Source organism: Labeo rohita, chromosome 18 (assembly GCF_022985175.1).
Source record: "Labeo rohita strain BAU-BD-2019 chromosome 18, IGBB_LRoh.1.0, whole genome shotgun sequence".
Taxonomy (NCBI): domain Eukaryota; kingdom Metazoa; phylum Chordata; class Actinopteri; order Cypriniformes; family Cyprinidae; genus Labeo; species Labeo rohita.
This window is the reverse complement of record NC_066886.1, coordinates 10,721,032-10,737,047: the sequence shown is the minus strand read 5'-3', so window position 1 is coordinate 10,737,047 and position 16,016 is coordinate 10,721,032. Positions and strand designations below refer to the sequence as shown.

At 37.8% G+C, this 16,016-nt stretch overlaps 2 protein-coding genes across 3 annotated transcripts; both read left to right on the top strand.

Annotated features, from left to right (window-relative positions):
- On the top strand, positions 1-9,366 carry znf143b (zinc finger protein 143b). Of its 2 annotated transcripts, none has more exons than XM_051135694.1 (16): positions 1-138; positions 1,781-1,896; positions 1,979-2,068; positions 2,447-2,530; positions 2,662-2,742; positions 2,919-3,103; positions 3,189-3,251; positions 3,356-3,472; positions 4,103-4,178; positions 4,262-4,387; positions 4,478-4,657; positions 4,804-5,031; positions 5,116-5,246; positions 5,420-5,575; positions 7,936-8,079; positions 9,006-9,366. In XM_051135694.1, the coding sequence occupies exons 2-16, from the start codon at positions 1,788-1,790 to the stop codon at positions 9,087-9,089; spliced, it is 1,854 nt and encodes a 617-aa protein (XP_050991651.1). In that variant the 5' UTR covers positions 1-138; positions 1,781-1,787; the 3' UTR covers positions 9,090-9,366. The 2 variants fall into 2 exon arrangements, with proteins under 2 accessions (XP_050991651.1, XP_050991650.1); XM_051135693.1 differs by having other exon boundaries at positions 2,435-2,530.
- Positions 9,367-10,321: 955 nt separating this feature from the next.
- Positions 10,322-15,915, top strand: wee1 (WEE1 G2 checkpoint kinase). Its single transcript, XM_051134320.1, has 10 exons — positions 10,322-11,370; positions 11,796-12,001; positions 12,304-12,370; positions 12,481-12,656; positions 13,483-13,751; positions 13,836-13,928; positions 14,080-14,165; positions 14,246-14,416; positions 14,519-14,664; positions 14,783-15,915. Exons 1-10 carry the CDS (start codon positions 10,900-10,902, stop codon positions 14,937-14,939), a joined length of 1,842 nt encoding a protein of 613 aa, XP_050990277.1. The 5' UTR covers positions 10,322-10,899; the 3' UTR covers positions 14,940-15,915.
- Positions 15,916-16,016: the final 101 nt, after the last annotated feature.

Here is a 16,016-nt window from a genome sequence, read left to right as displayed (position 1 = left end):
GCCAATCACATTGGCGTATTAAGGATCAGAATGAGGAACTCTGTCGTTATTCAGATTCCGGGGTTGTATTTTCTGCATAGTGTTTCCTGCCCTGGTGCATGGTGGTCGAACGAAGGGATTGTTGGAAAATTTTCGGAGGTTAGTATATAAATGTGTTTTTACCCAGTGTGCCTTATTTCCTCAGACGCCGCTTAGCCGGAGAGCGCGGCGATGGAAGTGTGGTGGAAGTCGATGTGGGATGATGAACAAAATAAAATAGTGAAAATGCATCGGAAGCGGTGTTTTATTTATTAAAGGCAGTTGGACGCAACGTTCTAATCGGTTGCAACATTGTAACGTTCCGATTGTGATTGTCAAGTTACCGCGGCAACTAATTCAGTGTGGGCTAACGGCCGTTCCTTATGTTTAAACGCCTTTATGAGGGACAGTAATACTTTGCGTTAGTTTAGGAAATGGCATAGTTATATGAATATCAACGGTGATTTTAGTATGTAAACATTAGGAAACGGCAAAAGTAAAACGCGAGCATTATTGTAGCATATTTGCTAACATGTGAGGAAGAGTTAGCATGACAGATGTCCTGTCAACTAATAAAACTAATAATTTACGAGACACTTTAGCCGGACTGCCTTTGCATTCCAGCCTGGATACTTATATAAACCTAGTGCTATTGTTTACAAACTTGTTTTGTAGCTATCTGGCTAAAAATGGCATTAGTGATGAAATGCCCGCATTAGCACAATATTTGTATTCGATACACGTTTTTTTTTTATCATGTCACCATTTCAAACTATTTTTGCAGAATGCAATACTGTATATTCTATGTCAGGCCGTATTAACATTTTATTTGTATTTTTATTCCATAAAATAACAATTGTCTATTTTATTTTTACTACTACTTTCAAAAAAGTTTTTTTTTTTTTTTAATAATATTGTAATATTTCGTTATTACTGGTGACAAATTATACTTTTTTTTTTTTTTTTTTTTTTTTTTTTCTTCCTTCACCATAGTGGTTCACCTATTAACCTTTGTGCTAGCAGGGATTTTAGTTGTTGCTGGTATCTATTTATATTTTACTAGTACTAACTGAATAGATACTAGCATGTTTAATATTAATAGAAAGAGTTGTTGTTATTATATAATATTTTATAACTATAATATTCTGACTCATCTGTATATGTCAAGTAAAAAAAGTGAGATAAGAAATTTGACAAGTAAAACTGAAAGAGAAACTAGTAACTACTAGAATTTAAACTGTAAACAAGAAATAATTCCTAGTCTTTAATGAATAGTTAGTAGAATTGGAATAGATAAATATAACATTTAGAATAATATTGGATAGATACTAGTTGATGTCTGAATTACAGATCCATAGTCTAAACACATAAGTATAATAATTCAACAATATAATGAATAAATAAGTATTTTTAAAATGTAAAAGCACTAGGATAAAAATAGGTTAATTTTAAGAAATGCATATTAAAAAGACTTGATAATAACAGTACTAACATTCAAAAATTAGGCTATGCAGCAGGAGTACACAAGCACAAAACCATGATCATAATTAATACCTAACCTATAAGAATGTAATATCTCCTCCCCTCCCCATTTTGTTTGCATTATTTTTTATTTTTTTATTTAGGTACATACAAGTAGTTAATGGACTGACTTTTGTAAAATAACAATAAGAGTACTAAAAGCCCACCAATAAATTAAGGCCTTTGATTGCCTCTGCGTTTTACGTGTAAATCTGTAATGGCTGTTGGTTGGTTTGTACAGGCAGATCATGCTCTTAGCCCAGGTGAATCGGGACACCCAGGGCATGGAGTTTCAAAGTGTGGATGGGGACCCGCAGCAGGTCACCCTTTGCCTGACAGAGGCAGTAACAGTTGCAGGTGAGATGGCTGTGTATAAAATCTCATATTGCAAAATGCATATTGCAATGTAGACTCATAACGGCCAACTGTTACCACACAGATGACAACATAGAGGGAATGGACACGGTGAGCTTGCAGGCCGTGACTCTGGTGGATGGCTCCACAGCATACATCCAACATAGCCCTAAAGGTACTGTAACTACACACAGTAGCTCAGGGATCACCAGATCCGGTCCTGGAGGGCCGGTGTCCCTGCAGAGTTTAGCTCCAACCCTAATCAAACACACCTGAACCAGCTAATCAAGGTCTTACTAGGTATACTTGAAACTTCCAGGCAGGTGTGTTGAGGAAAGTTGGAGGTAAACTCTGCAGGACACCGGCCCTCCAGGAACAAGTTTGATGACACCTGCATTAGCTAATAATCATCATCATCATCATCATCATAATAATAATAAGGTTATGCTTCTATTTCTATACAGAATAAATGTTGTGTAGTTACAAAACCTGCACAGATGTTCTTGCTTGGTCACTATTCAAATCTTACAGCATATAATAGTTTCTCTGACAGAAAACAAAATAATGGAAGGACAAGTGATTCAGCTGGAGGATGGATCTGCTGCTTATGTCCAGCACCTACCAATGTCTAAAACAGGTATTTCACATGGATTTCATTCTGACAGAAGCAGCTTTATGAACAGTGACTGTTTTAATAAGACACAGGCTTCTTCTGTTATAATAACCAACACAACGATTGCCTTTATGTTTTTAAACAAACTTTTTTAGGTGGAGAAGGATTGAGACTAGAAGATGGCCAAGCTGTGCAACTGGAGGATGGGACAACCGCTTATATTCATGCACCCAAAGGTCTGTCTCTAAAAAAAATAAAGAAAATATTTTATATATTTTACATAACAAATATTTTCAAAAATGAAAATGTACTCACCCTCTCCAGTGAAAATTTGGGTGACCTATTTCTTTAAATGTTGGACTCATTATAATAAAATCAAATGAATGAATCTCAATCTATTTCATGTTTGTAGAAACGTATGATCAGGGCGGTTTACAGGCTGTTCAGCTGGAGGATGGCACCACTGCATATATTCAACATATGCCTCCATCCAACACCATCCTGGCCATCCAGGCAGATGGTACAGTAGCAGACTTACAGACAGAGGGCACAATTGATGCTGAGACCATCAGTGTATTGGAGCAATACTCTGCTAAGGTTAACACTGTTTCTTAATACTTACTGCATGTTTATATGGTTTAGTTTACCTATTCTGAAAAATTGAATCTACTTTTTGTTGCAGATGGAGGCCACAGAATGTAGTACTGGGTTACTTGGTCGAGGCGATGAAGCTGTGCATATGCAGGTAATGTCTCTATTGGTACTGTTTTCTGCATTTGTTAAATAAGTAATTTATAAAATGAATCCTTTGCATGTTAATGAAGCAGTGACACACTTTTGTGTGCTCAGATTGTACTGCAGGGTCAAGACAGCCGGTCGCCTAGAATACAGCATGTTGGGGAAAAGGCCTTCAGATGTGAACATGAGGGATGTGGAAAACTTTACACAACTGCTCACCATCTGAAGGTGAATTCATGCAGGAGAAAAGAGATACAGTATATACAGTTGAGGTCAAAAGTTTACATCCCCCTTTCAGAATCTCATTAAGCGCCGGGGTGAAAACTTTGAACATTGTGTACATTTTTCTTAGTTTGCCTAAACATCATATTTTTCACTTAGTACTGCCCTTCAGAGGCTGCAGAAGATGGTTTCCCAGAAGACAAAATAAGTTATATTTACCCTGATCCTCAAATTCTAAAAGTTTTCACCCCCTGGCTCTTAATGCATGTTTTTTTTTTTCTTCTGGAGCATCAGTGAGCATTTAACCTTCTGTAATTGTTGCATATGAGTCCCACAGTTGTCATCAGTGTCCTCAAACTCATACAGTCATTGTTGGAAAGGATTCAAATACACAAAAATGCTGAAAAAATATATAATAAACAATAATATGCATTTTGTATGATCCTTCTTATTTTGGTAAAATAATTAACATTTAGCAGTTTCTGAAACGGGGGTGTAAACTTTTGACCTCAATTGTGTATATATATATATATATATATATATATATATTTTACAAAAGTTTGTGTTTGAATGTGTGCTTTGTTTCTGTAGTAATTTATCCACTTTTAAACTTTGTCACTTTCTAAATATTTTTAGGTACATGAAAGATCGCATACTGGGGATAAGCCATACATTTGTGAACATATAGGTTGTGGGAAAAAATTTGCAACAGGTAACAATTTTTCCAAAAACATTTTGTTCTTTTTCAACTGTTTTTGTACATGCATTTTTATTTCTCTTTCTCTTGTCTTCAAGGGTATGGTCTCAAGAGTCACGTTCGAACTCACACTGGAGAGAAACCATATCGTTGTCAGGAGCTTAACTGTCTCAAGTCTTTCAAAACGTCCGGAGACTTACAAAAACACACAAGAACACATACAGGTGTTTATCATATTTAACTGGCTTGTAATCTGATTTATGAAATTGAGTTGTCTTTAAATTTTTAATTTGTTGTTTAACTTCATTTTGTAGGCGAAAAACCATTTAAATGTCCGTTTGAAGGCTGTGGGAGATCTTTTACCACATCCAACATTCGTAAAGTCCACATCCGTACTCACACAGGCGAGAGGCCGTACTATTGCTCTGAACCCAACTGTGGAAGGGCCTTTGCAAGTGCCACCAATTACAAAAACCACATGAGGATTCACACAGGTACCTGTCCTATCTGCTATAACTGCTTCTAAATCTAATAAAGCATACATTTGAAAGAAATCAGAGGCTTTAAAGCATTTTCTTTTTCAAAATAAGGTATAATTTTACACTTAAGCTCATAAGTATGTTTGTTTCATAACCTTCAGGTGAGAAGCCTTACGTCTGCACTGTTCCTGGCTGTGACAAGCGTTTCACTGAGTACTCCAGCCTGTACAAGCACCATGTAGTTCATACGCCCTGTAAACCCTACAACTGTAACCACTGCGGAAAGACGTATAAGCAGATTTCAACCTTAGCCATGCATAAACGCACAGCACACAATGACACAGAGCCGATAGAAGAAGAACAAGAAGCTTATTTTGAGCCCCCAGCAGGTCTGTTCACTTAAATCTCCATCTACAAACAATGCAATCTAATATTGTTTAACTAAAAATCTGAATTTTGAAATTCTTTTTCAGAGGCCATTGATGACCCTGGGTTAATGTATACTCCGACAGTGGTGGAAGATGACTCTGGGTCTGAGCAGGTGTCAGGATCAGAGGTCATGGGACAACATGTGGCTCTCATATCTCAGGATGGCACTCAACAGGTCAGTGATGACTTACATAAATGTCCACCACTCTATTGATCATGCACAATGTCATCAGGACCTATTTTATTTAATACTTAAGTACTACTTCATACTACTGCAGTACAAGCTATGGAAAGGCAGTTGATTTGCAGCTATCGTCCAGGTGAATAGTTATTGTTTTTCCCTCTCAGGTTCTGTCTCAAGCAGATATGCAGGCTATGGGAGGCACGATTACAATGGTAACACAAGAAGGAACCACCATAACTATCCCAGCACATGAGGCAATGCTTTCCTCAGGGGGAGCACATTCTGTTACTATGGTGTCTGCAGATGGGACAGAGGGGCAGGTATGCATTGTTACTTTAAAGGGACAGTCCAGCAAAAAAAAATTCTGACATCATTAACACACCATTGTATGGAACACAAAAGTTATTTTGAAGAATGTTGGTAATCACTTACCATTTCAGAATTCCATTGCATGTGGACCGATTCTGATTTTTTTTTTTTTTTTGCTCACATGTGATCTGTTTTACTCATGACAGTGTGAACTGCAAAAACCACATCTTTTTAATTCTGATTTGGTGGTACTAAATCCGACACAGGTCAGGGTTTTTTGTTTTTTTTTGCAATGCAATTGCAGTGTGAACAGTCACATCAGAATTCATGTGACTTCTGTGTCACTCTAGATCAACATTCATCATGATTCTGCGCTCATGGGAGTCACTTCAAAGATTTTACATACCCAGAGTATCAAGACAGTTGCGAAAGGTACTCATAAGTATTACAGCGACAACTCTATATACAAGCAAAATGAGGCCTCATATAATAAATGTTTAAAAACTCTAATTTCACTGGCTTCTACGGCAGTTCACACGATAAATAAATGCATAATTGCTTACTTTGTCCTCTGAGTTTACTGCTGTATGACAGCGCGTTGCACAAGCATTGCCAAGCCCACAGTTTTCCCGTGGAATTGGGCTACTTTTTCACTGTTGCCGTGGGTTGTTTTTAACTCTGTGGGTTAAAGCAACCGCACTAACACAATAATTTCCCACGGGAACAAGATTCGGCTAGTTTTGGACTATTTTTTTGACAACTTCATGATCTGTTCACACTGGAAATCTGATATTGGCCACATTTAAAACAAAAATTTGAACAGTTATACAAAAAATCTAATCTGAGCAAAAATCTGAATTGTTCATACTGCAAGCTTTAGTGCTCAATACTGATTTAAAAAAAAATTTTTTTGTATAGCTGTTCACATTTTTGTTTTATATGTGGCCAATATCAGATTTCCAGTGTGAACATATCATGGTTTTAAACTGATCCACATGTGCAAAAGTGTTGCCAACAGGGTTGCCAGGTTGTCACAACAAAATCTGCCCAGTTGCTTCTCAAAACTAGTCTAAAACTATCCCAATCACATTCTGCGTTAGCATGGTCGCTTCAAGCCACATTGCTGAAAAACAACCCACAGCAACAGTGAAAAAGTAGCCCAATTCTGCAGGCAAACTGTGGACTTGGCAACACTTGCACCGTGCGCTGTCGTACAGAGGTAAACATGGAGGTAAACTTTTGCTACTTCTTGATAATTTTGGGTATGTAAAATGTTTGAAGTGACTCTCACGAGCACAGAAACATGGTGAATGTTGATCTAAAGCAGTGATGCCAAGTCTGCGGTTTTCCTGTGGAATTTGGATACTTTAACACTGTTGCCACGGGTTGTTTTTCATGTCTGCAGGTTGAAGCGACCCCAATAACATAATATTTAGCTTCTGGAATGTGAATTTTACCAGGGGAACCACACCAAAAAACATGTATTTTACTGGGGGACCCCCTCCAAAATGCGACTGAGCTAGTTTTGAGTAGCAATTGGGTGGGTTTTGTTGTGAAAACATGGCAACCCTGATCTATAGTGATATACAAATCGCATGAATTTCGACATGACTGTTCACAATGTGCATGCATTGCAATGATTTTTTTTTTTGTATAGCTTTTCGCATTTTTGTTTTAAATGTGGCCGATATCAGATTTCCAGTGTGAACAGATCATGGTTCTGAACTGACCCGCGTGCGCAAAAGAACAATACGAACAGGGTTGCCAGGTTTTCACAACAAAACTTGCTTTTCAAAACTAGTCCAATTCCATTCTGGGGGATAAATATAGCATTAGTAGGGTTGCTTCAACGCACAGAGTTGGAAAAACAACCCACGGCATCAGTGAAAGAGTAGCCCAATTCTGGGGGAAAACTGTGGACATGGCAACACTTGCGCAGAATTGTGCAAATATTGATCTAGAGTGACGTAAAAGTCACATGAATTTCTATATAAATGTTTAGACTGCGGTCAAATTGTGACAGAAGATTGCAAAACATCTGACCTGTATTAGATTTAGTACCACATATGAAAGTGGCACAAATCGGAATTGAAATGATCAGATTCAATGCAGTTTGTGCTGTTCACACTGTCATGAGAAAAACAGAAATGAATCATATGTGAGCAAAAAAATTGGTCTTTCTTGTTCCACAGAGAAATGCATAGAGGTTTACAAAGACATGAGGATAAGTAAAAAATAAGTAAAAAATGACACAATTATTTTTTTGATTGGTCTATCCCTTTAACTGGCTTGTGTTCTACCTAGAGACTCCATTGCTTAACTAAATACACACAAGTCGAGCTTATTGTTTAACTTTTTATTTACATTTTAGGTGGCTATTGTGACACCAGATTTGTCTGCATACCAGACAGAAGAGGGGGAGCTCGTACAAGATCAGGAACACCATGTGGTTTCCACAAGTCCACACCCAGTCACACTGCTGGCTACTTCTAATGGCACACACATAGCTGTGCAGGTATAGAATATATACACACACATTATGGAATCTTCCTCTCACAGTCACATTAACATACAGGGTTAGGAGGGGTTGCACAAGCTTAAATCATGTGTTTACTTTGCCTGAGAGTAAATATATAAATCTGCAGTTAATGCCGTAAACCTTTGAGCCCCTTTTAGGGTGGGAACATGTAATTATTTTCAAAAGACTGTTTGTTGGGGCCTTGCAACCTTCTTTCCATTAGGCGTGTGCTTTTAGGATGTGCGTTAAATATGTAGGACTCAACTGAGTAAGTATTGTGGTTCTGTAGGTTTAACGTTTGGAAACTTTTAAAATGAAATGCACTATGCATCACAACATGACATAGATTATATTAGACTAGGCCAGATCAAATGCATTTGATACACTGCGTTGCACTGCAAAGTTTTTACACCACAGCTAGGTTTTTTTTCTGACGACTAGAGTGCATGCATGTGCATGCAACATTTAGAGTTTTGTGGATCACTGAGAGAAAATGAGTACAAAATGGATGCAATCGTAAACTTAATATCTAAAATATCTACAATTTTATAATATCTTAATATCTAAAGTTGTGGATTTAGAGATTTCAGCTGTATGTGTAATGCTAACTGAAATCAGTAGCAGATAAAGATCTAATAATTATGATTAGTGATTGTATCACTTGTCTTTTTTGCACTAATGGAGAACTAATTGAGCATACTGGTCTAGTCCAATCAGCCTTGTTTTGATCTTTACACCAATGTGCCATTCACTTCTGATTAATGAGCCCTCGTTGCCAACAAAGGGGAAGTGTGTCGTTCTCTAGAAGAGGGGAGGGTGACCCTGTGTTTGGTGGGTGGTGCCATTGAGCAAGACAATTCTGAAATATTTGTTGTACAGTTTACAGTTTTATTAAATGCTTTTTTTCTGTTTCCCCATCTTAGCTCAGTGATCAGCCCTCTCTAGAAGAAGCAATCAGAATAGCATCAAGAATACAGCAAGGAGAAACCCCTGGCATAGACGATTAACTCACTGTGAACTAAATGTCTCAAACGTGTGTGTGTGTGTGTGTGAGAGAGAGAGAGAGTGTGTAAGTGTAAGTGTGTAAGTAAGTCTGAGTACTGCAAATCTGTCAAGCATCATAGATTCTCATAATGCTGACATCATGTTCGCTATATACCAAGAAGATATTTTTGTGTGGATATGTACATAACTGTTTTAAAAGTAGAGTTTTCTGTATATATTTGATTATGCTATTTTTTGCAAGCTGTTAAGAAAAGATCTACAATTATGATTAAAAAAAGAAGAAAAACTACTTAATTTCTTTGTATTGTATTTTTTTTTGGAACATCTCCCAATACATAGTGCAGTTTACAGATTTCAGTTTGGAGCACAACAATCATAAACTTGTCCAAGGTGAAAAAAGTGCACTTTCATAATGCCCATAAAGTGCTCTATTTTCATGCACTAATTTTGTACTTAATGTAGTAAGGATTATTTTTTAGTACTTCTTAAGACAGTCTTAAGAACATCTAAATTTACGCAACAATGCTATTTTGGGACATCATGAATATGAACTAAAATGTGATTTTAACATACTAGTGGTAACTACATATTAACTAAGTGGTAACTTAACTAAGTACAAAAAAAAGCACTTAAGAACATTATGGAAGTGCACCTTTTTCACCTGGGGGTAAAAACCTGGTAGCATTCATTTTTTATTTACCATATAAATTCTAGGGACTTTCCAAACTACTTTCTAGGGACTTTGGGTTTTAACAAGAGGCGGGAAAGTACCACTAATTTGTTGATGTACAAAAATCATTAGTGAAACTAACAGGCTGCTTATGTGATTGCTATTGTTAACAAATCGCCAGTCATAGCTATTTCACTGCAGAAGCTCTGCTATCACAACAAAACCATGTGGCTAATTTACACCACCATCCAAACACTAACAAAATGATTAATCTCATCAAATATAATCCCACGTAATTCACGTAACGTGTTCCAGTGTCACGAAGAACGGTTCACAATGTGCCATGAACGCTACAATCACTAAAGCATTCCTCTGATCAACTCCAAGATCAAACGAGACCATTACTTAGATGAAAGAAAAGCATTCGCGCCAAATTGAAGTCACAGTCTGTGGGCATTTCGGGGGAGGGGCTTGCTGACGTAGCACTCACGGAACCTCCTATCTTTTAAACTTCGGAGGTCGGCGCTCATTGGTACAAAACACGTCACATGACCAACGGTCGCGGGAAGACTTTGACCACGCTTGTTGGTGGGAGGAGTAGCTCGCCATTCAAACTAGTTTTGTAAACATTATTGTCTAAAACGACACGGTTTTGGATGCTTTGACATGTTTTGAGTTTTACATTTTAGTTCGGCTTCTTATATATCAGTATTAGGAATTTATTTTTCTAGTTTTTTTTTTAAGATATCAGTTGGAAGTTTGTGGAGCAGCCATTTTTTCACCCGAAACGTCGCCGTGGACGCTGGTTGATACGATTACATAGTCGTTATCAGTTTTTATCCGAGTAAACTCAACTTGTTTGGACTTGTCACGGAGATATCCGTCAGCGAGAGAAGATATTTTCCTTGGATAATCGGTAACACTGTTTTCCTTTCGGAACAATTTGGGAATCACATCGCCGTTTTCGGGACTTGTTGTTCAGCGCTCGGGTTGACCAGTATTAGATATGTTTATCTAAACTAACTTACATAGCCTCTGCCTGATTTGCCAGCCACCTAGGCTGGTTTTTATAGTTTAAACTACTTGCTTTGTGTGTTTTAACGAAGTTATCTTTTACAAGAACTGAACTTTTGACTGTAAAGATGAGTTTCACTGTACGGAGGCACGGCAAGTCTCCAAATCTTAAGCCCGTTCGCCAAAAGTTGCAGTTTTCGCCCAGCGATGGTGAAGAAGACGGCATCGAAGATGCCAATAACAGCACCGGAGCCGAATCGGGCTTCACCGAGCTGGACTCCCCGGTGTCCGTGCGGCGCAGCAGCGATAAGAGGCCGGAGGACCTGGGCAGCAGCAGCCCGCTTAGCCGAACCAGAGACGACGACGAGTCTTGGGATGAGGAGGGGTTCGGCTCACCGTCTCGGGCAAAACCAACTTTTTACATGAAAAGCTCTCCATCGCCAAGGAAAAGTCCCCAGGCTTACGACAGTTCACCTGAGAGGAGTTACATTCATGATGACATGGAAGGATCCAGCTCTCCTGTCCCGGACTGTCCTGATACACCACCCCATAAAACCTTCAGAAAACTCCGTCTGTTTGATACCCCTCACACCCCGAAGGTTTGTACGCAGTTATATACACAAATCAAATTGTCTTTTCTGTTAAAAGCATTTTCACTAAGGTTCTAATTGTTACTTGAAACAGAACGAGAGAAAGCATTCTTTTTCTGTTTGAATTTGTATAATTAGAATTTGTGAATGTTCGAAAGTACACTGTAGTAGTTATGATTTGAAAAGGCGGTGCTGAGTGTTTACCAGGTGGATGAGTTCACCTATAGTGACCTAGATATTAGACTAACTGTACAAAGTTGTGTAACAACAGTGAATCAGCCTATTGATACCATTACATCATTTGAAATGTGTAATGTTGTGGCATGTCCCCTGTTATTATGTGTTGGCTTGAGCCAGTTCCTTCTGCCGTGATGTTTACTTTCAATAATGCTTTATAAAATGAGTATTAATTATGCATATCATTGCATCTACAGAGCTTATTGTCGAGGGCCAGGACGATGGCATCGACGAGCCGGAGAGTCGCCCTGTTTAAGAATGTGGATTCCTCGAGCAAAGCCTGTCTCGACGGAAGACGAAACCAGACACCTCTAGTAAACATCAACCCCTTCACCCCGGACTCCATTCTGGTGCAGTCGTCGACACTACAAAGAAACAACAGGAAACGAGCACATTGGAATGAGTATGTTCACCATAGTTTAAACATTTTTTCCCCCTAAACAAGTTAACCTTCGGTTGCGAACTGACTTTAAGTTAATGTTTTAATAGAATGAAACACTATGCCCATCTTGGACAGGTGTGGCACAGGTTTGCATTACTGTTCGTTAAATCCGTTTACTAATTCAGTTCCAAGACAAAAAGTTGGCGTGGAACCAGTTCCTCGTGTTCGCTTATTCACCATGTGCTTAGTCAGGCCTCTCTGCTGCCCCTAGTGTGTGCTGTCTGCATTTGCATTCTTTCTAACAATGTCTTTTCTTGTTGTAGCTCATGTGGGGAAGACATGGATGCAAGTGATCCTGAGATAGAGGATGAGCTCATTCCACCCTCAAAGGTATTATAGTTGTAAATTACTTTTTATTATTGACTACTTTTGTGTGCTTTATTTAATGAAGCACTTCTTTGCTTTATTTTTGTTTAATAAAAATTATTTTCTTCTCACAGAGGATCACAATGATGGAGAACAACAACATGATGTCCAGATATGCGTCTGAATTCCATGAGCTGGAGAAGATCGGCTCTGGAGAGTTTGGTTCTGTTTTTAAATGTGTGAAGAGGTTGGACGGCTGTATTTACGCCATCAAGCGTTCCAAGAAGCCCTTGGCAGGCTCTGTGGATGAGTAAGTAAACATAACATCTTTTTGAATTCTATTTAGCCCTGCAGAATCATCCTTTGAAATTTTTCAAAGTTTGTTTACATACATGTGTGTGCACTGTGTGTATTTACTATGTGTATATTTAAATGCACACATTTATATATTATGGAAAATGTTAGATTTATATCTAAAATATTTATATATAATATAAATTATATACAAGTATAAATCTTTATACATACAAATATTTTTTTAAATATATATATTATGTGTGTGTATTTATATATGTGACCCTGAACCACAAAACCAGTCATAAGGGTAAATCTTTTGAAATTGGGATTTATACATCATCTGAAAGTTGAATAAATATGCTTTCCATGGTATGGTTTGTTAGGATAGGACAATATTTGGCCAAGATATGGCTATTTGAAAATCTGGAATCTGAGAAAATTGCCTTTAAAATTGTTTAAATAAAGTTTTTAGGAATGCAAATTACTAATCAAGAAATAACTTGATATTTACCGCAGGAAATGTACAAAATATCTTTGTGGGACATGATCTTTACCTAATATCCTAATGATTTTTGTCATTAAAGAAAAATCGATAATTTTGACCCATACAATGTGTTCTTGGCTATTGCTACAAATATACCTGTGCTACTTAAGACTGGTTTTGTGGTCCAGGGTCACACATCCATAATAAATATACACAGTACACACTTATATAGTGTAAACAAACTTTTATTTTGATTGCAATTAATTGTTTTGCAGCCCTAATACTATTATATACTCCAACTAAGCTAAGTTTCTTATTGCTTTCTTATTTATTTCTTTGAATTCTCCCCCAATAGGCAAAATGCACTTCGTGAGGTTTATGCACATGCAGTTCTTGGACAGCACCCCCACGTTGTGAGGTATTATTCTGCTTGGGCAGAAGACGACCACATGCTGATCCAGAACGAGTACTGCAACGGAGGAACCTTGTCTGATGTTATTGCGGACAACAACAGACGCATGCACTTCCTGTCTGAGATGGAGCTGAAGGATCTGCTGCTGCAAGTCTCTCGTGGACTCAAATACATTCACTCTACTGCACTTGTTCACATGGATATCAAGCCAAGTATGTATTCGCTTGTTATGCCTATTGCAAATACCTACTGATTACATTTTTTCAATGTTAATTTAATACATTTATTTCTTTCAGGCAATATATTCATTTCACGCAAACCTGCTGCTAGTGTAGAGGAATTTGAAGATGATGAAGATGGTCCCACCACAAAAGTGGTGTACAAAATAGGTAAGATACTGAAATTGCATGCCCATATGTATGCCTAATGATTTTTTTGCATAAAAGAAAAAACAATTTTGACCTATACAATGTATTTTTATTGTAATACAGACTTGGCTTTATGAAGTGAATGAGAATTTGACAATATTTTCTATATCAGGTGATCTAGGTCATGTTACAACGGTTACCAATCCACAAGTTGAAGAAGGTGACAGCAGATACCTGGCAAATGAAGTTCTTCAAGAGGTATGTGCTTGTATTCATTCTTTGGTCTTTTGCATCTTTTGTTTAATGTCATGCACTAATTTTGCTGTTCTTGCCCACAGGACTACAGTAACCTGAAAAAGGCAGACATATTTGCCCTTGCTCTGACTGTAATCAGTGCCTCTGGAGCAGAGCCACTTCCCACCAATGGAGAAAAGTGGCATAAAATCCGACAGGGCATCCTGCCACATATCCCACAAGTGCTTTCCCAGGAATTTTTAAGCTTGTTAAAGGTAAGGTTTCTCACTACTTACAAGTGCTTTTTTTATTTCTGACAGATATGCATTGAATTGTTTTGAATATTTGATTAAAATGTGCATATATCTTCCCGACAGCTTATGATCCATCCTGACCCAACACGACGACCCTCAACCTCTGACCTTGTCAGACATCCCGTTCTTCTGACTGCTTCCAGAATGAGTGCCGACCAGCTGCGTGTTGAGCTCAACGCTGAGAGATTCAAGAATGCACTTCTGCAGAAGTATGTAATGCGTTCTTCCATTTGCATGGACAGATTTCAGGCTTCATTTAGTAGCTGTTGGACTTTTTTTTTTTTTTTTTTTTTTTTTTTAAACCAAATTTTGTTTTTTGTTTTTCAGGGAGCTGAAGAAAGCTCAGATGGCAAAGGCTGCAGCAGAAGAGAGGGTTCTGTCCACAGACCGCGTTCTTACACGTTCCACAGTCCAATCCAGTTCCAGAGCTTCTCGACTCATTGGGAAAAAGATGAACCGTTCTGTTAGTCTCACGATTTACTGAACTGAACCCCAGACAGTGGAGAGACCAATCCTAATGGAAACTACAGCGGTGCTTATCAAAGACTTGGGCATGCAGACAGTTTTGTCTGTAGCCAGAAGGATGACACAGACTGTTTTTTGACTTCTAGTGCTTATACTGTTTGGTACAAGTACCATAGTCTGAAGCTTGGATCCTATTGGCACTAGGTTTGCCTTCTCAAACTCTCTCGACAGAATTGCCTTAAGATGGACACATTAGCATAGTTCTGTCTTCCTAATCTTTGCTTTAAGTTCCATAGGTAAGGGTTGAAATGGCCTCCCTGCACTTTATCGAAGGTGCAGTGTTGCTCTTTACCAAATGGGAGATGTGTGCCCCTAATGAGCCCTGATATGTGAATGTACCAGATCAAAGATTTGTGCACCTTACTGCCTGTGAAAAATGCCTGTTGGGCCACAGAAGTTGGGGCTTGAGTTAGATTGCCATTAAAATGAGCACTTTGGAGGCAATGGTGAGCTTGCCACAGAAAGCCTGCTGCTATTCATGTTCGTCTGTATCCAGTTAGGGTTGGAAGATTTTATTTTCTTTACTTTTAAATCATTTTATCCATCCAAACAAGCAATATTTCACAATCTCATTAAGCTCCAGTAACTTTTTTTTTTTTTTTTTTTTTTTTTTTTGCGGATTTTACAAACAGCCTTTTTTTGTTGTTCTGTCCAATCTTGTCAAATCTTGAATTTAACCATGTGATAAACCATGCTTAAAACTGGAAGCAAGTGATGATTTAAATGTACATATGCCTTTCAAATCTCCAACCCTGTTTTGTAGCATTAAAACAATCTTTGTCCAGTTCATCTGTCTTTAGTTAATAATGTTATTCAGACTTTTGTGTTACTTCAACTACATCAATAGGGTACTGTTTAGATTCTTCGGTCTTGTTAATCCTCATCTTCATTTTGTCTGTAAATACGTTCATTTTAATAAACTGTTTTCACCTAAACATGCCTAGTGTGTTTTATATAAACTTACTATTAGAGTGAATAGGAATTATTTTTTCTGTCAGTAGTTTGAGATATAATCGTTTGTTTGTTTTGCACCTCA